The 25,437-nt window shown below is 40.5% G+C and overlaps 1 protein-coding gene across 8 annotated transcripts in view; it reads right to left on the bottom strand.

The window, feature by feature from the left end:
- The window catches only part of NUP98 (nucleoporin 98 and 96 precursor), a 124,505-nt gene extending 99,096 nt beyond the window's left edge, over positions 1-25,409 (bottom strand). For 4 of the 8 annotated variants that reach the window (XM_046014921.1, XM_046014924.1, XM_046014925.1 and 1 more), the window contains exons 1-5: positions 25,220-25,408; positions 6,170-6,273; positions 3,870-3,971; positions 3,584-3,760; positions 1,779-1,918 (exon numbers count right to left, since the gene is read on the bottom strand). In XM_046014921.1, coding sequence (XP_045870877.1) covers positions 1,779-1,918; positions 3,584-3,760; positions 3,870-3,971; positions 6,170-6,245 — 495 coding nt within the window. In that variant the 5' untranslated portion in view covers positions 6,246-6,273; positions 25,220-25,408. Of the gene's footprint in view, positions 1-1,778; positions 1,919-3,583; positions 3,761-3,869; positions 3,972-6,169; positions 6,274-24,926; positions 25,070-25,219 lie in introns of those variants that run through there. The other 4 variants (XM_046014928.1, XM_046014929.1, XM_046014922.1 and 1 more) reach the window with 3 other exon arrangements.
- Positions 25,410-25,437: the final 28 nt, after the last annotated feature.

Genomic DNA, 25,437 nt, shown 5'->3' with positions numbered 1-25,437 from the left:
AAACTTGTATTTCTCAGTTCTATCTCCTACTCTGCTCTGAAATGTTTGCTTTATTTATTTAATTTTTTGAAGTGTCTGCTTTATAACTTGTTGCAATTAAGAAATACAGAAGACTGGCTTTTCCCCTACAACTAAAGACTTGTACATATATTTGTAGATGTATGTAACTAAAGATTTCTACATGTATTGTCAGTTTTCTCAATTACTATACTTTTTAAGAGCGAACACACAGTATTTTTCACTATCATTTATATTTAATTTTATATTAAATTTAGGGTTCTAAATTCACTATGTTTCTAAATTCTAAAGTTCAGTTTTGAGGCGGCTGGGTGGCTTAACTGGTTAAGCATCTGCCTTTGGCTCAAGTCATTATCTGTGAGTCCTGGGATCAAGCCCCACTTCAGGCTCCTGGCTCAGTGAGGAGTTTGCTTCTCGCTCTCTCTCTGCTCCTCAACCCTGCTTGTGCTCTCTCTCTCTCTCTATCTCAAATAAATAAAATTTTAAAAATAAAGATAAAATAAAGTTCAGTTTCTAAATTATGACTTTGCCACCTTGCCTAAGAAATTCTTCATTTTCTAAATAAAATGGGAAAAAAAAAAGAAATTCTTCATTTTCTTTTTTTTTTTTTTTTTTTTAAAGATTTTATTTATTTATTTGACACACAGAGAGAGATCACAAGTAGGCAGAGAGGCAGGCAGAGAGAGAGAGGAGGAAGCAGGCTTCCCGCTAAGCAGAGAGCCCGATGCGGGGCTCGATCCCAGGACCCTGAGATCATGACCTGAGCCGAAGGCAGCGGCTTAACCCACTGAGCCACCCAGGCGCCCCAAATTCTTCATTTTCTAGAGTAAATTTTAAGAAGAAGTTAAGCCAAGACCTATTTGTGCCAGATTTTCTTTGGGCTAATTGCCCTCTGGCCTATCCTAAGTATCTCCCAACCAATCACATCAAGGGGTATCTTATATCAAGTAGTATTCCATACATTTTCATTAACAAATCTTTCATTCTAACCCTCTACCACATTCTCTCATAATAGTCAAAGAAAACATCAAACTCTACTGCCCCATTCTGCCATTTCATCAACAAGTTTTATTTTTCATTGGCACATGGAATACTGATGCGTTATTCCCTATATCTCGTTAAGAAGCCCTATTCTTTTTTAAGACTATTGATTTTTTAAATTTAAATTCAATTAATTAACATTGTGTATTATTGGTTTCAGAGAAAGAGTTCAGTGATTCATCAGTCTTATATAATACCCAGCTCATTACATGTGCCCTCCCTACTGTTCATCATCCAGTTACCCCATCCTCCCACCCCCAACTCCTCCAGCAACCCTGTTTGTTTCCTATGATTAAGAGTCTCTTACGGTTTGTCTCCCTCTCTGACTTTTGTCTTGAAAGAGGCCCTATTTTTCAATAAATTATTTTAGTTTGCCCCCTCATTCCTTTATATATACAAGGAATGAGAATCATTCAGAGCCAAGTTATGAATGCAGTAAATACAAGTTCAAGCTCATACTACCTACTGTAATCAACCTTGTGAATATGAATTTGATTGGGTTGAGCATAATTCAAATATACATATTCAAGATTAATGTTTCATGACTTTTCATACCTACTATATAAATATTTAGAGAATTTGTTCTTAACACTTTCAGGAAGAGTGAGACTAAAAACTACACATAAGTGGAAAATGGAGAGATTTTACAACTCATCCTTCAAAGATATATACAAATGGAAGAGTAATATATTCCACAAAGACTAGAAGAAAATACTTACATTAAACTTAATAGTGGTCCCAGTAGGAGCAGCTGTAAAACTACTTGGCCCAAAGAGGGAGCCAGATGTGCTACCAAAAGGATTAGAGGTTGTATTTGTAGTACCAAAGAGTCCCCCACTGCTAGTACTTGTTCCAAAATCTGTAAATTAGAAAGAAAAATGAGATGGCAACAGTTAAGAGTCTAAGAATCTATAAGATATTTTGAAACTGGGCTGTGGTGCCACAGCAGCATTACTTTCACATTCTCAAATTCTCTCTTTCAAATCTCCCTAGCAAGTACCTTCAAATATGTTTCACACAGACACATACATAATTCTAGGCTTCCAACTCTGAAGTGAAATAAAATCTGAATCCCTTTGTCAGCTAAGTGTCTATAAAGTTCTTGCTGGGTAAATCTGGAAGACAAGTGAAAAGAAATGGTACTCTATTTCATCATAAATTTTATCTCGTTTCTCCTTTTTTTAAAAGACTACATGCTGAATGAACTTGTCTTTCTGAAAACATCACAACAGACTTCAACAGGGGTCACTGTATATTTTATTTACATACATTAATACAAACACCTAAACAAAACCAAGAAGTTCAAAACACACAAATGATCCTATTTAGGGTAACCAAACAGATTACTATGAAATTTTGCCCAGTAAAATTATATGGAAAAATTAGTAGGCATGTTGATTATTTCTTAGAATAAATCCTCTGATTGCCTTACTTTTCCAAGAAGCTGAATTTCAAAAAATTACATAAAGTGAATTTAACTGTTATCTAAGGAATGTATTTTTCAAAGAGAGATATTACTTCTCAAGAAGTTATACATAAGGTGCAGAAATGTCAGTAAGCAATAACGTTATCTGCCAGTATTTAATAGTAAATGATATCCTAATTACCAATTTAAGAGGAGTCTGATTTCATACTGGCAAACTGCTATTTCTTTTCTAAAAACATGTTCTAATGTATGGTTTCAAGTAAACAGCCACATCTCTTTTGAATTAGCAAGTTAGACTGCATTTTACATTGTCATGGTTAAATAGTTCAATACCCCACAACTTTCCCTCTGTGAAACAGTGATAGCTGGCTAACATTCATTCTGCTACACTTTTGCACTGGGAATGCATCAACTCACAGGGAACACCTGTTCAACTAGTAGTGGTTACCTCAAAGTACTGTGTGAATTATCCCCAAGCCACATTTAGACTTGAAACAATCAATTAAAAACATCTGCTATCTAGGTAGCTCAGTTGGCTAAGTGTCCGACTCTTGACTTCAGCTCAGGTCTTGATCTCAGGGTCGTGAGTTCAAGCCCCATACTGGGTTCCATGAGCCTACTTAAACAAAACATCTGCCATGGATGAGGAATGGAAGAGCAACCATGTCACATCTAGTATGTTATTCCTGCTTTAGTCTCTTATACCCAATGTGAAAGAGAGGCAAGAAGAAGGTGCCCCTGCAGTACAATATGAAGGAATATGTGCATTCCTCCTTGAATTTCTCCTGTCTTAACACCTATGATATTACTCTGGCCTGGCTTTTCATCCACTCTCTGGTCATTCTATGTCAGGAGACTCTTCCTCTACATATCCCTTGAATACTAGTGCTTCTTAGATTTTCAATCTTGGAGCAATGTAGCCCCCTCCTTTCCAGCCTATTAAACTTTTCAATACATTCTGAGGTTTTCCTCTCCCCAATGTTTTTGCCACCTGGTGGAGAAAGGGGGTAAATGAACACAGGGAAAAGAAAAAGAGGGAGTACATTCAATAAGCAAATCAAATTATTAGATGCAAAAGTCCAATGATGTCTTACTTACTTCCAAAGCCAGTTGGTTTATTTTGTGCAAAGGCATTGTTCTGGGATGAGAAGAGACTGGTCCCTGTACCTGCAGTTCCAAACAAGCTATTTGATGTTCCTGTTGATGTGCCAAACCCAAAGCCAGTGCTTGTGGAGGTAGCTGGCTGACTAAATGAATTAGTACCAAATAATCCTCCTGGCAAGATGGAGAGGAAAAAAACAGTTAAATATATGGACTGGAACCACTAAATGAAGTCCTATACCAGCTAAGAATAAACCAACCATATTCCAAGTAAAATCCCTACCTGGTTTGGTCTGTGAATTTCCAAAGAGGCCTCCAGTATTGTTGCTAGAACCAAATGCAGATGTTCCAAATGCTCCTCCACTAGTAGTGCCAAAGCCAGTGTCTGAAAAAGGAAAATCCAGAGTCAAAATAAAATCTAAATCAGGTGACCCACTGGAAAGGATCTTAGTATTTCTTAATATTCTGTGTTTGAACAGGATAACTGGTCTAATCTGAAAATCATTTTTTCAAAGTTCCATCAGACTACAAATTACAGTTAAAATTAAGCCAAACTTTTTTTTTTTTTAAAGTTTTTATTTATGTATTTGACAGAGAGAAATCACAAGAGAGGCAGGCAGAGAGAGAGGAAGGGAAGCAGGCTCTCCGCTGAGCAGAGAGCCCGATGTGGGACTCGATCCCAGGACCCTGAGATCATGACCTGAGCTGAAGGCAGCGGCTTAACCCACTGAGCCACCCAGGCGCCCTAAGCCAAACATTTTATTCATTGTTCCAGGAGAAAAAAACAAAGTGAAGAGGTGTGACTTTTCAATAAAGTTATAGATGTTAATGGGTTTTAAAAAAAAAGAGTGCCAAGGTAACTAATGATCTTGAGCTACAGACAAAAGCAAAGTCATCAAACTTTAAAAGTGTTAAATTCTCTCTAGGAATTATATATTCCAGAGTCTCTGGGATGAATGATCCTTATTCACGGGAGTGTATAAGAAAGACCAGAATACACATGTTCAAGTTCCAACCAAGATTCTAATTCCATAGTTTAATGACAGGAAATACATTCTTTGAAAACAACAAAACAAAACAAAGAAGGGGCCCCTGGGTGGCTCAGTCCCTTAAGCATCTGGCTTCAGCTCAGGTCATGATCTCAGAGTGCTGAGATTGAGCCTCTTGTCAGACTCCCTGTTCAGTGGGGAGTCTGCTTCTCCCTCTCCCCTCTGCCCCTACCCCACGCCTTGGTGCCTTTTCTCTAATAAAATCTTGAAAAGAAAAGAAAAGAAAAAAAAAAAAGATTCTCTCTCTGCCCCTCCCCCAACTCCCCCCAAGGCTCATGCACATGCTCTCTTAAAAAAAAATATATATATATATATACACATATGTAACTTATATATATATATCAAGTACCTTCTATGAATAATCAAAAAACCATGAAAACTCCAAATTTATTTCTATTTCTTATAAAATTCTAACAAGATCTTATCCAGTTATTTATCAAAGAGAATTTGTTGTAAGACCAAAGTATGAATAAAATTCCTATCTAAACTATCAGAATGATTTTTTTCTTTTTAAAAATGTTTCAAGTTGGGGCGCCTGGGCGGCTCAGTGGGTTAAAGCCTCTGCTTCAGCTCAGGTCATGATCCCAGGTCCTGGGATCGAGCCCCGCATCAGGCTCTCTGCTCAGCATGGAGCCTGCTTGCTCCTCTCTCTATGCCTGCTTCTCTGCCTACTTGTGATCTCTGCTGTCAAATAAATAAACAAAATCTTTAAAAAAAATTTATTCAAGTATAATTAACAGTGTTACATTGTTTCAGAGTTTCAGAATCTGTATTTAAGAGTCTGTTTCTTCATATCTTTTTTCTTTGTTCATTTGTTTTCTTTCTGAATTCCACATATGAGTATAGGTCTTTCTCTCACTTATTTCACTTAGGATTATACCCCCTAGATCCACCCATGTTGATACAAACATTAAGATCTCAGTCTTGGAGCACCGAGTGGCTCAGTGGGTTAAGGCCTCTGCCTTCAGCTCAGGTCATGATCTCAGGGTCCTGGGATTGAGCCCCGCATCGGGCTCTCTGCTCAGTGGGGAGCCTACTTCCTCCTCTCTCTCTCTCTGCCTGCCTCTTTGCCTACTTGTGATGTCTGTCAAATAAATAAATAAAATCTTTAAAAAAAAAAAGAATCTCAGTCTTTATGATTAATATTCCACTGTATATATACCACATCTTTATCCATTCATCAGTCCATGGACACTTGGGTTGTTCCCATACCTTACCAATAATGCTGCAATAACATAGGGGTGCACATTTCTTTTTTAATTAGTATTTTGGTTTTCTTTGGGTAAATACCCAGTAGCGGAATTACTAGATTGTATGCTGATTCTATTTTTAATTTTCTGAGGAACCTCCACACTATTTTCCACGGTGGCTGCACCAGTTTGCATTTCCACCAAGAGCGGGCAAGGAAGGGTTCATTTTGCTCCATACCCTCGCCAGTACTTGTTATTTCCTGTGTTTTTTATTTCAGACACCAGAATGGATTTGTTCTTAGTAAGAATAGCTTAAGTTTCTCCCCTTGTTTTATAAAACTTACTCTGCCCAAATGTTGAAGTTGTGCCAAAGCCACCAGTGCCACCCCCAAAGGGTGTTCCAAATGACTTATTAAACATCTTCAAAATGAGTCTTTGCTTCAGCAAGCTGAAAGAAGAAAAAATTGTTACCTTTTAAGGACCACAGAATACAAACTAATTCTTTCAGAAAATGTCACTGTACGAGTTTAGTCCCATCCAAACTACAGCATAATGTTCACTCTCATTCAATATCCTAAAACTCTATATAATAAAAGGCCTTCTAAAATTGAGCTGAATTACTGGTACCATAATTTAAGGTTAAACTTCAGATCTCACCAACAATCATCCCTTTAAAACAATATTTTTGGTTTTTTAAACTTTTTTAAAGTTCCCTTCTAATGAAAATTTTGGGTCCATATGCCAGACCTAGGAGGTTATCCACAATACTGATTAAAAATTATAATGATATTCTGCTATCACAACCACCTGAGAAGGTAAAATTGTTGTCAGGCTGTATTTTGCATTATAAAAAGTTTTTGGGCCCTATTTGGGGGAGGGGGTATATAAAATGCTGTAATGGTAAATGTTCTTTAAACTATGTATGTCCCTCCTCCCATCTCCAAATCCGAGATTCTAGTGCCCTGACATTCTCTTTGAAATAACTTCTTAAGACCATTCTTTATGGTCCCCTACTTACCTATCTTTGTCTGGGAACATTACAGAAAATCTTTGGTGAAAATCCCCCAACTCATATGAATGACTCCTCTCCAATATTGAAACTATGCACTTAATGAGTTGGACCAAAGTGTTCCAACAAATACAAGCTTGATTTATGCCCCTCCCCAGATTTGCATAAAAGACAAGTTAAAGATAGTCTATTCAAAAGTAAACACTCTCCACCTATACCCCTGAAGCAAATTATATATTATATGTTAATTTTTAAAAAGTAAACACTGTCCCTGATAAATTTTCCTTAAACTTAAGGTTATCTGCTACCTCTTATCAGCCAGCAGACAAGAAAATACTGAGTAAACTTTGTGCTTTTAATATAAAAATCTCAGAAAATAGCCAATCATGCTTATCTGGATTTTGTAATAGGCAGGATGATTTTTCTATTATATAAACATGATGGAACAGTTTTTTTCTTCTAGTAAAATCATACTGCACTTGTATAATAGAATTAAACACTTAGAGATGCTCCCCACAATATTTGAGTTACCCTTTAGTACTTTCAGTCATTCTAATAACCAAAACATTTTGTGCAACGCTGGAAAAGATGAAGCTGTCCCTAAATACCTAAGGGTTTTATAAAAATCAACATTCTGCCCACTAAACTCCCCTAGGAAAAAGCTCCAACACTTAGTTCTTTATCCCAACATCTGGGAATTTACTAATTCCAATTAAACAAAGCTCACTGAAACCAGTAGTTCAAGAGAGCCACATCAGAATTAGTTAGCAGGCTTTTCAAAATAACCGCCCCTCCCCCAGGCCCCATTCTAGAGATAGGACCAAATTAATTAATGTCCAGGGTTGGGATGTAGACATTTGTATTTTGAAAGGCTCTTCAAGTGACTGTAATGCATTCTCTTGGAACCAGAGGCTATATTTCATGTAATCATCATTTCTCTTTTAGTAATGAGATCTGCTTGGAGTTTCCTGCCTTCTCAACTTAACAGGTGTCATTAAGTACAGATTGAGCCTTTCCCCTATTAACTGGCAACTTTCCTTTCCAGGGAAAATATTCTTGGAAGTACTTAGACGAAGAAGTCTAGACCTCTATGGTCTACCTATGTATTTGTTTTTCAACAGTTCATTTGGAATTGACAGTTGTGCTATGGGTCAGATGTCTAGACGATTTCATTTTGACTGCAATCTCTCTCATACTGCTGTCTTGAGCAACAGCCCTATCACATCCACTTCACTCTCTGTTGACTACATTTTTTGACCCATCATCAGCACAGCAGAAACTGTAAGGACTAAACACTAAATTTGCCATCCATTTTCTTATTCATCCCCATAACCAACAATCTGTTCATGTACATCTGACATCTATACAGCAATGTGTCAGGATTCAGAAGCTAAGTAATAGTTTTTTGTCTGTGACATTCACCCTTATATTAAAGATTTTAGTGTTAATTTGGGAACTAGGTTCTACAGACCAAATCCATAGCTCCTAACAATCAAAATTTGCTTTTTTAAAATTCTTATCCTAGGGCGCCTGAGTGGCTCAGTGGGTTAAGCCTCTGCCTTCAGCTCGGGTCATGATCTCAGGGTCCTGGGATCGAGCCCCGCGTGGGGCTCTCTGCTTAGCAGGGAGCCTGCTTCCCCCCTCTCTCTGCCTGCCTCTCTGCCTACTTGTGATCTCTCTCTCTCTCTCTGTCAAATAAATAAATAAAATCTAAAAAAAAAAAAAAAAAAAATTTAAAATTCTTATCCTAACAGGAGCACTTGGGTGGCACAGTAAATTGAGCATCCAACTCTTGATTTAGGCTCAGGTCATGATCTCATGAGTCATGAGATTGAACCCATGCTGGGCTCCCCAGTCAGTGGGGAGTCAGCCTGAGATTCTCTTTCCTTTTCCCTCTGCCCCTTCCACTGCTCCCTCTAGGGCACACACTAAGATACATAAATAAATCTTACTTTTAAAAAACCTTATCCTGGAGCGCCTGGGTGGCTCACTTGGTTAAGTGTCTGACTCTTGATTTTTGGCTCAGGTTATGATCTCAGAATCATGAGGTCAAGCCCCTCTCTGGGCTCTGTGCTCATCTCACAGTCTGCTTATCCCTCCCCCTCTGCTCCTCCATTGTTCATGCTCTCTTCTTACTCACTCTCTCAAATTAAAAAAATCTTAAAAAACATAAATTTAAAAATCTTATCCTAACATAAAAACCTAACATCACATATATTTCATAAGGGATTCTAAATAGTAATAAAATATCCTAGGAAAAACCTAATGGTTTATTAGCTTTTATACATTATCTCAACAATCCTAAAATGATGTTATTATGCATCACTATCTGTATTTTAAGGATGAGAAAAGAGGATCGAGTGTTTACCGAGCCTCCCAAGATCAAAGAAGTAGTAAGTGGTAGGGCCCCAGTTTAATCTATCTTCTGACTTCCCATGGACATCCTCAAGCCTAGGAGGGAACATACTAAGCAACAAAGAAAGAACATGTTCAGTATTAAAGAAATTCATTGCATCTGTTCCAGACCTAAGCACAAGGGACAACGTGGGGACCAAGTCCAATTTGGACTCTTGGGAAAAAAAGGTTCTCACTCAAGTTCAGCCTATCTTTTTGGGGTTCTGGCCATGATGGGCTTGGCTCAGTCTCTAGCCTAAGCATTCTGGGATTTAAGTTTGCTTTTTTTTTTTTTTTTAAATTATCACCATGGAAACAAACCAAGATTTTGGAAACAGCTTCACGATTTTTATCATAATTGCTAGAAACTGAAGAATGGCTAATGAATGGTTAACCCTTTGCCCTTTAAACAAATCATTTTCTTGACTACGCTATGAAATGTCAGCGACTCAATGAAAGATGTCCCATTCTCTACACTTTCCCCTTCTAAACCTACTAATTCTTTCTTCAAAACTTAGCCCAGGGGATGCCTGGATGGCTCAGTCGGTTGAGCATCCATCTTTTGGCTTTGGTTCAGGTCCTCATCTCAGGCTCCACACTCAGAGGACAGTCAGCCTGAGATTCTCTCTCTTTCCCTCTGCTCCTTCCCCTCTCATGTGTGCACGTATGCTTTCTCTCTCTCAAATAAAATCTTAAAAAACAAAAATCCTAGCTCAAGCTCAAATGTCATCCCTTCCATAAGCTTTCATAGCTCCTTCTAGCAATGAGTCAAGTCATTCCTCCAAGCTTACACAGCACATGATGATTTGTTTATAAGTATTCATCCTGACTCTGACTCTTTATGGTGGACAGTGTGATAATACCAACTACACAGATCTCCCTGTAAGAGAGAAGGATCTGTAGTCCCAGCTGGTGCAAAGTACTACCAAAAAGATAACCCTCAGCTACTGATCCTTTTCAGAACTGCCTCCACTGAAAAGTTGCCTTACTCAGTATCATATCCTCTTCCAAGGATAGCCCACATGCAAAATGAGGCCCCTTCACTCCAACTTAAGCTAATTCTAAAGGATGCTTCCAGCTTCACATTCTCCACAGGATTGCTGAGGCCTTCATTAAAATAATATCACAACTCGGGGCACCTGGGTTGGCTCAGTGGGTTAAAGCCTCTGCCCTCAGCTCAGGTCATGAGCCCAGGGTCCTGGGATTGAGCCCCACATCAGGCTCTCTGCTCAGCAGGAAGCCTGCTTCCTCCTCTCTCCCTGCCTGTCTCTGTCTACTTGTAATCTCTGTCTGTCAAATAAAGTCTTAAAAAAAAAAAAAAAAGATAATATCACAACTCAATTTCTCCCTCAGCCCATTCCCCTTCTCTCCCAAGGTGGTTATCTCAAAACACTGTAATAAAACTCATGCAAGACTATCTCTAACTCAGAGTCTGCTTCCCAAGGAGCTCAACCTTCAAAAACTCCAACCCTCCCCAATACACAATGAACTTCTCCAGGATAAACAGTATCATTGGTTTACTATCCCAGAAACTAAAAAAGGATCTGAAACATATACAGTTGACCTTTAAACAATACTTCTGGCACCCCCAAAACTTAAGTACCTAATAACCTGTTAGATAGAAGCCTTATCAATAACATAGTTAATGCATATTTTATATGTTATGTACATTATGTACTACATTATTACAGTAAAGTGAGCTACAGAAAGAAATGTTTAAAAGGTCATAAAGAAGAAAGAATAGGGGCGCCTGGGTGGCTCAGTGGGTTAAGCCTCTGTATTCGGCTCAGTCATGATCTCAGGGTCCTAGGATCAAGCCCCACATCGGGCTCTCTGCTGAGCAGGGAGCCTGTTTCCCCCCCTTTCTCTGTCTGCCTCTCTGCCTACTTGTGATCTCTGTCAAATAAATAAATAAATCTTAAACTAATGACGATAACCACTAATGTGTTTTTTTAAACAAAGGCTGTATGATCAAGTTATTTTTTTTTTCAGGATTTTATTTATTTGACAGACAGAGATCACAAGTAGATAGAGAGGCAGACAGAGAGACGGGGGTAAGCAGACTCCCTGCTGAGCAGAGACCCGATGCGCAGATGCACAATGTGATGCGATGCAATGCGATGCTGGATCCCAGGACCCTGGTATCATGACCTGAGCAGAAGGCAGAGGCTTTAACCCACTGAGCCACTAGATGCCCCTGATCAAGTTATTTTAGAAGTAACTTCTTACTTAAAATCAAGTGTGATGAATTCTCAGAACAAAAGGATACCATGAAAGGAAGACTCTTGGTAGAATTTTTCATTTAATTAAGAGGTTGGAAAAAGGAAGAGATCACAAAATGGCTGAATACAAAGCAAAAAGTTGTTTGGTCTGTTATATATATGGTATATTTCACATATATATGTATGCATGTATGCAGAAATGTTTATGTATGTGTATATATTATCACAAACTAGCTGATAACATTTAAAATAGGGCTATGTCAAAAAAACAGATTTTGGGCCTCTCATAAAAAAACCTAATGATTAAGCAAACTAGGGACTCTAATCATTTAGTAATAGTCTGGAGTTTAGTAGCAACTGCCCTCCCCCAACTTTGGTAAAGCGTAATCTCCAATGTGCCACAATGTCCACCAGCATCACTCATTTCCATCAGCTGCCTGACTCCAACAGATTTTGAGTTTGTAATTTCTGATATAATCAGAGAAAGGACCCACATGTTTAAAACTGGAAAAGCAGTAAGTGCCAGGAAGCCCAACAGGAAGTAAAAATTAGAATGTGAGCAGGAAATATGAGGAAAAATTTGTGGGGATTCAGAATGTGAACTGGACCTTGGCGGACTAGAAAGACAAGAAAGGAAATGAGGACCAAGATAAATAAGGTACACAGGTAAGGGGCGCCTGGGTGGCTCAGTGGGTTAAGTCGTTGCCTTCAGCTCAGGTCATGATCTCAGGGTCCTGGGATCGAGTCCCGCATCAGGCTCTCTGCTCCGCAGGGAGCCTGCTTCTCTCTCTCTCTCTCTGCCTGCCTCTCTATCTACTTGTGATCTCTCTCTGTCAAATAAATAAATAAAATCTTTAAAAAAAAAAAATAAGGTACACAGGTAAGAATAGGTATTTGTGTACCTATCCTATCTGGCCTTGTATTTTACAACCAAAGCTCAGCTTCCCTCATATAATAAGCATAAATAAATATACTTATCAGTTCATTAGACAGAGGTCTTAAATTATCCAACTGAAGAAGTAAATCAGAGCACTCTACTATAGATGTACCCAGGATATGGTATCAAGAATAGGACACCATCAGAACATTTGGACAAAGTTACCTTAGAGAGTTATTTCAAGTAAAAGATGTTTAATGAAAAAAAGCAAACTGCAAAAAGATACATTTGGCAGATTATATAAAAAAGAAAAGAAAATGCACTCTTATTTATTGATATGTATATACACAGTAGAGTAAAAGGGAAGACTTGGAAAAAATACATGAAAATGGTTGCCTATGGAGAAAGGAAGGTAAATGATATATGGGGCAAAGAATTCAAGGTCCCAAACTTATTCCTCATGTTTATTTCTTCTATTACCAGCAGCAACAACAACAAAAAATATCTAGAGGATGCAGATAATCTGTACTAACTCTATTCTCCCATTAAAAAAAGGGAGGGGGGGAATGTTCACAGCAGCAATGGCTACGGTCGCCAAACTGTGGAAAGAACAAAGATGCCCTTCAACGGACAAATGGATAAGGAAGATGTGGTCCATATACACTATGGAGTATTATGCCTCCATCAGAAAGGATGAATACCCAACTTCTGTATCAACATGGACTGGACTGGAAGAGATTATGCTGAGTGAAATAAATCAAGCAGAGAGAGTCAATTATCATATCGTTTCACTTATGTGTGGAGCATAAGAAATAACACAGAGGACATGGGGAGATGGAGAGAAGGGAGTTGGGGGAAATTGGAGGGGGAGACGAAACATGAGAGACTATGGACTCTGAAAAACAATCTGAGGGTTGTGAAGGGGGGGTGGGAGGTTGGGTGAGCCTGGTGGTGGGTATTATGGAGGGCACGTATTGCATGGAGCACTGGGTGTGGTGCATAAACAATGAATTCTGGTACACTGAAATTTAAAAAATTAAAAATTAAAAAAGGGGGGGCGCTAGGTAACTCATTCATTAAGCGTCTGCCTTCGGCTCAGGTCATAATTCCAGGGTCCTGGGACTGAGCCCCACATCGGGCTACCTGCTCAGCGGGAAAACCTGTGTCTCCCTCTCTCCCACTTCCCCTGCTTATGTATCCTCTCTCGCTGTGCCTCTCTCTCTGTCATATAAATAAATGTATGTAGGGGCGCCCGTCTAGCTCAGTTGTCAGAGCACGTGACTCTTGATTTTGGCTCAGGTCACGATGGGTTTGTGAGACTAAGCCCCACATCAGGCATGGAGCCTACTTAAGATTCCATCTTACTCTGCCCCTCCCTCACTCACACTAGAGATCTCCCCCTCTCTCTTACAAAAAAGGGAGGAAGGGGCACCTGGGTGGCTCAGGTCATGGTCTCAGGGTCCTGGGATCAAGCCCCTCATCAGGCTCTCTGCTCAACAGGGAGCCTGCTTCCTCCTCTCTCTCTCTCTGCCTGCCTCTCTGACTACTTGTAATCTCTATCAAAGAAATAAATAAAATCTTTAAAAAAAAAAGGGAGAAAGTAATGCCAGATATTGTTGTGAGTGGAACTTCTAAATCCATTTAAGTTCAAAGGCATAGCAAAAAAAAAAAAAAGAGTTTAGGAGAGCTTGGATGGCTCAGTCGTTAAGCATCTGCCTTTGGTTTGGTTCAGGTCATGATCCTAGCGTCCTGGGATGGAGCCCTGCATTGGGCTCCCTGCTCCGCGGGAGGCCTGCTTCTCCCTCTCCCCCTGCTTGTGTTCCCTCTCTCACTGTGTCTCTCTCTGTCAAATAAATAAATAAATAAATCTTTAAAAAATCTTTAAAAAAAAGTTTAAAGGCATATTACATATTCAAACCTTTATCCTTTTAAATATACTAACCTGTCCCAAACTGAAATAGTAGCTAACATTTTAATTCTTACTATGTCCCAGGCACTGGGCTAAGTACACTTTACAAATCATGTCATATAAACCTCCCAAGAATCCAAAGAGGAAATAAAATCTTTAAAAAAAAAAAAAAAGGGGGCGCCTGGGTGGCTCAGTGGATTAAGCCGCTGCCTTCGGCTCAGGTCATGATCTCAGGGTCCTGGGATCGAGCCCCACATCGGGCTCTCTGCTCCGCAGGGAGCCTGCTTCCTCCTCTCTCTCTGCCTGCCTGTCTGTCTCCTTGTGATCTCTCTCTGTGTCAAATAAATAAATAAAATCTTAAAAAAAAAAAAAAAAAAAAAAAGAATCCAAAGAGGTAGGTATTTTGATCTCTATTTTACAAATGGTGAAATTGAGCATGATCACAAAGCTACTTTTGACTATTAGCTGTGTGTATTGAGCCTAGAGCTCCTAGAGAAAGAACACTGGCAACTAAAGGTAAAATGACTTTGCATTCACTATAAATATAATAAATCTATAAAACCAAAATTTGGCACTATTAATCCAGCCCTATCAGGAGAAAAAGACACTTCTCTGGAAAACATGGCAGTTCCAATCATCAGAAAGGAAACTGCTCGCTCTTATGGAATGACAATTTATTTGGCCTAGAAGAACTTTCCTGCAAAGATTAACCACTTCCTTTATGGATGGATGTACTTGCACTCACTGCAATTTTTTTTTTTGGTAAGACATATTTAGAAAGAAAAGATTAAAATGAAATAGTCCTATACAGAGAGAAATAATGCCATTAAATAATTTACTTTGTTCTTTGTGCTGATCTTTTTAAGTATTTTTTAAGCCAAATATGGCTTAAACTCACTATCCTGAGATCAAGACCTGGGCTGAGATCAAATCAAAAGTCAGGCCCTTAAACCACTGAGCCACCCAGGGGTGCCCTGTGCTCGATCTTCTAATTAGTAATTCAGACTGTCAGATGTCTCAGTCAATTCCATGTCTGACTTTGGCTCAGGTCATGATCTCCCATCCTGGGATGGAGCCCACGACTGGCTCACAGCTCACCAGGGTGTCTGCTTCTCCCTCTACCTTTGCCCCTTCCCCACCCAACACGCTCTCACTCTCTCAAATGGATAGATAAAATCTTAAAAAAAAAAAAAAAAAAAGACTGTCAGATACAAGAGGAAGTCTTAATAACAGACATCAGTAGTCCAGTATTCCCCCACTATCCCAAATGAAGCTTAATAAACATTCAACTTTTTGTGAATTCAACGTTTTGTGAACTCTGGGAACAAAGATCGACCTCAGTTTTCTTCCAGAAGAGTGGTGGGCAGTCCCTGAAACATGGTAACAACCCAGCAATTGCCAACTTTTAAGCACTAACTGAATGACTAAGCAAGCTTGCTGCTCTCTGACAACAGAAAGTTACACAACTGGGAAGTAATTTTTCCTCTCCACTTCACTGAGTTCCGTTGTACCAAACACTAAGTAAAGAGCAAAAACAATAAATAATTGTTAGATGAATGAAGTACTACTTCCCAGCTTACAAAGTACTTTTTCATATATTCTCTAATCTAATCTTCACAAAAATACTAGAATAGACAGGAATTATCATCCACAGTTAAAATGAATGGAAAAATAACTGTTACTTTTTGCCTTGAATAGAAAAGGATGAGAGAGTTAGGCAGAATTCCAAAAAGTTAGCTTAGTCTTAATCACCAGAGATCACATCCCAGCAAAACCACCTGCTATCGTCTGTTTCACTGTATCCTTCCTATGATCAATCCCAGATTAAGCCATTCCTTTGTTAGAACATTTGCTTTTCTCTAAAAACTATGTCCCTTTTTCTTTTTCTTTTGTTTTTTAAAGATTTTCATTTCTTTATTTAACAGAGAGAGTGACAGAGTATAAGCAGGGAGAACAGCAGAGGGAGAGAGGGAGATGCAGGCTCCTCACTGAGCTGGGATACCCAGGCACCCCCTCACTTTTTATTTCTAAAAATTGATGTTCAGGGCCCCTGGCTGGCTCAGTTGGGGGAGTGTGTGACTCTTGGATCTTGGAGCTGTAAGTCAGAGCTCCAAGGTGGGTGTAGCAATTACATTTAAAAAAAAGAGGGGGGGGGCGCCTGGGTGGCTCAGTGGGTTAAAGCCTCTCTGCCTTCGGCTCAGGTCATGATCTCAGGGTCCTGGGATTGAGCCCCGCATCAGGATCTCTGCTCGGCAGGGAGCCTGCTTCCTCCTCCCTCTCTGCCTGCCTCTCTGCCTACTTGTGATCTCTATCTCTCAAATAAATATAAATAAAATCTTTAAAAAAAAAAAATCTTGTGGCGCCTATATAACTCAGTCGGTTAAGCGTCTGCCTTCAGGTCAGATCATGATCCAAGTGTCCTGGGATCAAACCCCAAACCAGGCTCCTTGCTTCTCCTTCTCTGTCAAATAAGTAAAATCTTTAAAAAGTGATTTTTTTGACTTTTTTTAAAAAAAGATTTTATTTATTTATTTGACAGACAGAAATCACAAGTAGGCAGAGAGGCAGGCACAGAGAGAGGGGGAGGTAGGTTCCCTGCTGAGCAGAGAGCCCCATGCAGGGCTTGATTCCAGGACCCTGGAATCATGACCCGAGCTGAAGGCAGAGGCTTCAACCCAATGAGCCACCCAGGCGACCCGATAAATAAAATCTTTTAAAATTTATTTATTTATTTGAGAGAGAGGGTGATAGCAAGAGAGAACATGAGCAGGGAGAAGGAGAAGCAGGTTCCCTGCAAGGAGGGAGCCTGATGTGGGACTTGATTCCAGGACTCTGGGATCAAAACCTGAGCTGAAGGCAGACGCTTAATCAACTGAGCCACCTAGGTGCCCCAGTAATAAATAAAATGTTTTTAAGAGAAAAATATCTGGGGCGCTTGGCTGGCTCAGTGGGTAGAGCATGCGACTCCTGATCTCAGGATTTTGAGTTCGAGCCCCACACTGGGTGTAGAGATTATGTAAAAATAAAAAAATAAAAAAATAAAACACAAAAAATAAAAATTGCTGTTCAAGCCTCACCTATTCCACAGTCCCAGATTAGACCCTTCAGACTCTTATCAGTATAAAAACACATCCCCTTCCCCTCCCCCATTCCAAACATGATTACGTAAACTAATGCCTCTCAGCTGCTTTTAGTTATGCAATATATTTGTTGTCATACCAGCCCCTTGAGTGTATGAGCTGTTTGCTGCTCTAGTAGAAAGCATCTGGATTTTGCTTAATTTCTTCCATTAAGATGTAAATTAATTTAAAATAATCTATATTATCTAATTGAGCTCCTTTCCTCGAAGTGCTGAGTAGCATTTTCATTCCTTTAACATAACCTTCATTTGAAAAACAGAAGTAGTGAAAAGAGTATATCAGTTTTGGAGTAACACAAATCTGTATTTAAAACTCTCCACCACCTACTATCTTTGCAATTCTCTGAAAATCTAAAATTAACTCAATAAAGTTAAAAAGGAATTTAAGAAACCCTGCCATTTGCTACTGTGTAACTGCACTTGTCAGGATATTCAACCTTTCAGACCTCTATGTCTACAATTAACAACAGGGATTATCCAGCCCACACTGAAGGACAAAGATGCCTCAGGCTAGAGCTCCTCAAAAATAGGTTTGCTTGTATTTTCCTAAGATTTTAAATTTTTTTTAAAGTAACCTCTACACCCAAAAGCAAGTTTTTGTTTAGCTTTTCAACAAATATTTTTATAATACTTTTAGTAAGAAAAATGTAAATTGGGGTGCCTGGGTGGCTCAGTGGGTTAAAGCCTCTGCCTTCGGCTCAGGTCATGATCCCAGGGTGCTGGGATCAAGCCCCACATTGGGCTCTCTGCTCAGTCGGGAGCCTGCTTCCTCCTCTCTCTCTCTCTGCCTGCCTCTCTGCCTACCTCAAATAAATAAATAAAGTCTGTTAAAAAAAATGTAAATTAATTTCCCCTCGCTCTAAGCCTTAACTGCTCAATGCCCAGCTGGATCACCATACATAAAATGATTTCACAATACTTCAGTGTCCTCTACTGACCATTTAATATAACCATAAAATACCACTGTAAACAAACAAAAAAAAAAAACACTTGCTCCACACACACTGAGGTCACTCTGATCATTCTCTTCCACTCATCTCACTTCTCTAGTCTCATTCCCAACAAGTCACCTTTAATCTGCAAATCCATTCATCTATTTCTTTTTTTTTTTAAAGATTTTATTTATTTATTTGACACAGAGAGAGATCACAAGTTGGCAGAGAGGCAGGCGGGGGTGGGGGGGAAGCAGGCTCTGGGCTGAGCAGAAAGCCTGATGTGGGGCTGGATCCCAGGACCCTGAGATCATGACCTGAGCCCAAGGCAGAGGCTTAACCCACTGGGCCACCCAGGAGCCCCTCCCCTATTTCTTAAGAAGCTTAATCCACCAAGAAGGTGTGCAGACACCAGAAGTCTCTATGTCAAAGGAGCATGCAGAAATAAGGTATGAAGTGATGAGTGAGTGCAACATGCATTCATGAAGCATGAACTGCTCCCTTCCTGAACAACAGTCCTAATTCAGTCAGTTCTTTCTTCTCTTGATTAGTGGTTTTCAAATATTTTTAGCTATGGAACCCAACACAGAAGCTGCTCTGGCCGAAGTAAAGAGGAATAGGTTCAGTAGAATTCTACCAGCAGAGTGCTTTCAAAGAACTGATGTGAAAAATCACTGTCCTTTCTAGATTAGTGATTCTGAAAATGAGGTCTAAAGACCCCTAAAAGTCCTTGAGACCTCTTTCAGTGTCCATGAAGTCAAAACTATGTTCCTAACAATACGAAGGCATTATTTACTTTTTTTTTCACTGTACTAACCTCAGCACTGGGGGCAAAAGCAATGGTGTATAAAACTGCTAGAGCCTGGGGCGCCTGGGTGGCTCAGTGGATTAAGCCGCTCCCTTCAGCTCAGGTCATGGTCTCAGGGTCCTGGGATCGAGCCCCGCATCGGGCTCTCTGCTCCGCAGGGAGCCTGCTTCCCTTCCTCTCTCTCTGCCTGCCTCTCTGCCTACTTGTGATCTCTCTGTCAAATGAATAAATAAAAATTAAAAAAAAAAAAAAACAAAAAACTGCTAGAGCCTGAGCATGAATCAGAATAAAAGTTACTGAATTCTTCATTGCCATACACAGCACACACAAAAAATGCACTTTCATGTGAATGCCTTTGATGAGGTTGTAAAAATTACTGATTGTATTAATTCTTGACATTTCAGTACACATTTTTAAAAATGTTCCATGATTATTCTTTGAGAGAAAATGGTAAATACTCAAAAGCACTTCTGTACATGGAAATACAAGAGCTATCTCAAAGAAAAACACCTGTGTGATTACCTGAGTAGAAAGTTGAACCAGCTGATTTTTCATGGAACACCATTTTTACTTCAGAGAATAAATGACAAACTATGGTTATTCAGATTTGAAAAGAAAATTAGAATTGTGCCTGCCACTATGAACTTGTCAGCTCATTCTTATAAGACTTATCTGATGAGATGGGTGGAAATGTTAACAACTTTATAATTAAATTTGTCAACATCTGGAACATAACCCAGTGAACCAATGATTTCTTTTTTTTTTTTAAAGGTTTTATTTATTTATTTGACAGAGAGAGAGATCACAAGTAGACAGAGAGGCAGGCAGAGAGAGAGAGAGAGGGAAGCAGGCTCGCCGCTGAGCAGAGAGCCCGACGCGGGACTCGATCCCAGGACCCCGAGACCACGACCCGAGCCGAAGGCAGCGGCTTAACCCACTGAGCCACCCAGGCGCCCGAACCAATGATTTCTTAATGACCAATGTACGATGCCATAAAATTATGCATGAGTAAAATATCCATTCAAAGTGCAAGACAAACCAATGAAATTTAAATGTAACACTGTACTAAGTTCAATAATATGGCTTCAGGGCACTTGGGTGGCTCATGCAGTTAAGAGTCAGCTTTGGGTCAGGTCATGATCCCAGAGTCCTGGGATAGAGTTCCACATCCGGCTCCCTTGCTCAGCAGGGAATCTGCTTCTCCTCTTCCCCTCCCTCCCTTCTGCTGAATGCATTCATGCATGCTCTTTCTCAAATAAATCTTTTTTTTTTTTTAAGATTCTTATTTAGTTATTTGAGAGAGAGAGAGAACGCACGCATAAGCAGGGGTAGGGGCAGAGGGAGAACCAGGCAGCATGCTAAGCAGGAAGCCTGATGTGGGGCTTGATCCTGGAGTTCCAGGATCATGACCTGACCTGGAGGCAGGCACTCAACCAGCCACCAAGGTGCTCCTCAAATAAATAAAATCCTAAAAAATAGTAATAATATGGCTTCAGATTCCTTATTGCAACAAGTCTTTAGAAACGTTTGGGACGCCTGGGTGGCTCAGTCGTGAAGTGTCTGCCTTTGGCTCAGGTCATGATCCCTGGGCCCTGGGATCGAGTCCCACATCGGGCTCCCTGCTCAGCAGGGAGCCTGCTTCTCCCTCTGCCTATGCCTTCTTTCTCTGTCAATAAATAAAGAAATGTTTGAGTGTAGTGTCAAAGGAGAATATTATTTGAAAAGATTATTAAAACATTCCTCTTCTCCGTTTACTCATCTGTATGAGGCTGGGATTTTTTTTCACATACTTCAATCAAAACAACTTATCAACTGTGAATGCAAAAGATCTGCAAATCCAGTGATCTTCTACTAAGCCAGACATCAAAAAGATTTACAAACATGTAAAACACCATCACCCTTATCACTAAATTTTTTAGTAATTTTTCATAAAACTGTTATGTTAACAAATGAGTTTATTATTCTTAAGTTAGTATCTTTTGAAGATTTAATTTCTAGTATAGTAAATACGAGTAGATATAAACTACATAACAAAAGCTGTCTGCAATCTTCAATAATTTTTAAAAGTATAAAGGAGTCCAAAGATCTCAAATTTTGAGAACTGCTACACTACACTATTGCTATAGCTTCCTCCCAATTTGTCTGCCAGACTCCAGTTTCACATCTTCCAATTTACCCACCACCCACCAGCTTAAACTCATGTATGACTTAGCTAATTAGAGCTGTATTTTAATAATTTTTATTTCTCTACTACAAAACTACAATTACGCTGAATTAAGTACAAACTCTTCAATAAGACAATTCTGTGTCAGTACAATGGGACAAGACACCGATCAATGCATATAACTACCAGTGAAATGGAAAAATAATGGAATTCCACAGCACCACATTTAATTACATCAATTCAACTACAAGCTGTTCTGCCCTCTTCCACAAAAAGAAAAATAGGTATTGCTTTATTTTCCCAATGGCCTATCCCCTTTCAAACAAGACCTTGATTTCTATCCCGGAAAAAGGGAGGATACCACAGAAATAAAGAGACACTAGGACTCTTAGCTTTTCAGCTTCCTGATACCAGATTTTGATAACTTAAGGGTTTTTCAAGGACACTTTTTTAATATTTTATTTATTTATTTGACAGAGATCACAAGTAGGCAGAGAGGCAGGCAGAGAGAGAGGAGGAAGCCGGCTCCCTGTGGAGCAGAGAGCTCAATGCGGGACTTGATCCCACGACCCTGGGACCATGACCCATGACCCGAGCCTAAGGCTGAGCCACCCAGGTGCCCTCAAGGACACTTTAACAAGATGCAATTTATTAGGGGCACCTGGGCAGCTCAGTCAGTTAAGCGGCTGCCTTCAGCTCCGGTTGTGATCCCAGGGTCCTAGGATTGAGCCCCACATCAGACTCCTTGATCAGTGGGGAGCCTGCTTCTCCCTCTGCCTGCTTGTGCTTGCTCTCCCCTCCTTCTCTGTCAAATAAATAAATAAAATCTTAAAAAAAAAAAAGATGCACTCTATTAAGTGACTTTACAAGCATACATCAGGCAAGTTAAAGGTACAACTTTACTGAAATACTGGTAATGTTTTCTTAAAAGCAGTGATCTTTCAATCAGGGCAATTCTGCCTTCCAGTGGACATGTGACAATATGTGGAGACCTTCCTAACTGTTACAACTCAGGGAGTTGGGTAGATTTGGGGAACGCTGCTAAACATCCTGCAATACAAAACATAGCTCCCAAACAAAAAGAATTATCTGGCCCAAAACGTCAATGGAGCAGAGGCGGAAAAATCTTCTCTAGAGACCTACTATGCCAAATACTTAGATTCAATTCCAAACCCAAAGAAATGCACCAAATTCTCAAGAAACACTGTATATGGGGCACCTGGGTGGCTCAGTGGGTTAAGCCTCTGCCTTTGGCTCAGGTCATGAGATCAAGCCCCGAATAGGGCTCTCTGCTAAGCTGGAAGCCTGCCCCCCCCCGCCCCCGCCTCTCTGCCTACTTGTGATTCCTCATTCTGTCAAATAAATAAAATCTTTAAAATAAAAAAAGAAACGCTGCATATATATGCCTTACCCTCCACTACCTATATTGTGGGGGGGGGGGGGCGAACTAAGATTTATTTATTAGAGAGAGAGACAGAGAGCAGAGTGAGTGAGAACACAAGTCAGGAGGAGAGGAAGAGGTAGAAGGCTCTCCAATGAGCAGGGAGCCTGATGCAGAGCTTGATCTCAGGACCCTGGGATCAGGACCTGAGCCGAAGGCAGCCGTTTAACCAACTAAGCCACCTAGGCATCCCCCTCTATTATCTATATTGTTAAATCTCCAAAAATTTCTTAGTCCCCTAACCTTTCGACAAATTGCATAATTATAGACGGGCACTCTGTTAGAAATCATACATCACTACTATTATCCCTTACTTAGTAGGTTAATTGCTACAATAAAGATATCACAATAAAATAATATACCCAATTTCTTCCAAGCTGTGAATTTGGTTCCCTAAAAGTTCTATTTGCTCTTAGCTATCTAGGAGCTAGTAGACGTGAATAAAGTCAGGTACTAAAGCACCATGTAATATATGAACGGTATGAGTCCTCTTATCTAGGCCCCATATTTCAGGAGCACACATATACTGTGTCTTTTTATAGACTATTTTAGGTTTAGCTGGTCCATATTTGTTTATCCCTTCAAATAAACACTGAACGCCTACTATGTGCCAAGCAACCTGAATACAAAGATAAGACAGGGGTTCCTGGGTGGCTCAGTTGGTTAAGCATCCAACTCTTGATTTCAGCTCAGGTCATGATCTCAGAGTTGTGAGACTGAGCCCCCACACAGCTTTGCACAAGCGGGGAGTCTGTCTGGATTCTCTCTCTCCCTCTCCCCTCTCCCTTTCCCTCTATCTCAATAAATAAATATTTTAAAAAGACAAATATATTTTACCACAGTCTAATAACATAAACAGCTAAAATACAAAATGATTTGTGCTATAAATAGAAGTATCAAATAAGTGTTATGGAAGCTTGCAGGAGACAGAATGCCAGGAAAGGCTTCCCAGAAGAGGGTGATGCTTGAACTGAGAAAATGTCACAGAAAATACACTCTGTTCACATCTCTGTGTTTAGACTACTGTACTCTTCTGCTCTTACACGCTAGTTTTCAGTTTTTGCCTTGTCAGCTAAACAACAACAAAGTGAGATCTGACCAGTGTGAAAAGACCAAAGTGGCAACTTTTAACTCAATTTCCTCAAATCTTACTGAAAAGTGAAAAAATAACAATCAAAGTATTTCCCAGTACCTCCAATTTGTCCAAGTTCTGGGTTTTTTTTTTAATAGCCTAACTTCTTCCACCAAGTAAACAGATCATCTGTCACCCAGTTAACAAGCACTTCTATCTGAATTTATAAGACTGTCACAAGGAATGATCACTGCTCTTTTCTTTCTTCCAGTTAGTTTCTTCTTCCAAAGTTTCATTTTCTCACCTTATCCAACTAAAATACTTTGAATTCTATGACTTCCATGGTACAAGAACCACAAACTTACCGCTGCCTATTTTCTAAGTCTTATCTGTATTTCCTGCTTTCTATTCCAATAACGTTATGAGTCACTAATTGGATTCTTTTTTCTGAGTCCCCAGCAGCTGACACAAATAAAAATTTCAGATTTGGAATAAGAAATTAGCTAGACACATAGTGTTATCGTTTCGTTTCCAATACATTTATATCACTGACATTCTTTAACCAACTTTTTAGTTCTCATGGTTTGGGTTAGGGTACCGCAAATGAAGCTTCTGCCTTTACACAAACAGAAGTGGTACCAACCAGATCAGAAACGCGATCAAAGGCTGCTTCTAACTACCGAATGCTCCCCCCCTAACTCCCAAAGGGAACCTTCAAATAATGGGAGGGTGATACAGGAGAAGAATTTCTAGACTGAATCAGATCTGGTATTGGCTAATCCTGTCCCTTCTCTGGACCTCAGTTTCTCTATAAAACTTGCACGTGACGTACGGTAGGGGGCTGGCTTAATTTCTTAGGTCTCTATGGCTATAGTAATCTAGAAATCACATATTTCTCCTCATCCAGTTTTACATGGAACACGTGGGAAGACAGGAAATAACCTTTTACTCCACTAAACCGTCCTTAATTTTCAAATATTATTTTAAAAAACTAACAAACTCCCGACCCACCCACCCTAAACCTCGGGCTGCAAATTTTCCCCGAGGAGACGCCAAAGGCAAGTTAAAGCCTATCCAGCACGACGGTCAAGGGAAGTGCTGGGGAGAAGCTGCCCCCGCAAAGGGCCCGCCCACCTAATCACCGCTGGGCAAATGAATGAGTACCACCAGATACATGGTCGCTCCCTCCGCGTAGGCTGCGACGGGAGACCCCAGGGCCCAGACTCCACCGATCTCGATTCCCTCGCAGCGCCCGAAGAGCCCGGCCTTCGGGCCGCAGGGTTGAGGGCCCCGCCCCCTCCCTCAGGGCAGAAGGTGCGCGCCCGGGCGCGAGACTTCGGCGCGGAGGGCCTCCGCGCACCCGCCCGCCCTGAGAAGAGGAGGAGCCTGTCGGTCCGGGGCCGCCATCGCCCGGGTTCCTGACTTACCGCGGTGCGGCGGGGGAAGGGAAGTGTCAGGAGTGGAGGCCTAGGTCCCTCCGCCACCCGCCGCTCAGCGAGCAGCGCGCGGCCGCCACGAAACCGTCGCCGCCGCTACCACCACCGCCACCGACCGCCGCTTCTGGCGCAGCGCGCAGAGGGCCCGACTGCGTCACACGCCGCCCGCCGTCAGAGGCTCGCTCCGGGCGCTCCGCCCTCGCTGTCTG

Source organism: Meles meles, chromosome 8, assembly GCF_922984935.1.
Source record: "Meles meles chromosome 8, mMelMel3.1 paternal haplotype, whole genome shotgun sequence".
NCBI lineage: Eukaryota > Metazoa > Chordata > Mammalia > Carnivora > Mustelidae > Meles > Meles meles.
Note: the sequence above shows the minus strand (reverse complement) of the source record. Positions and strands in the feature narration are given on the sequence as shown.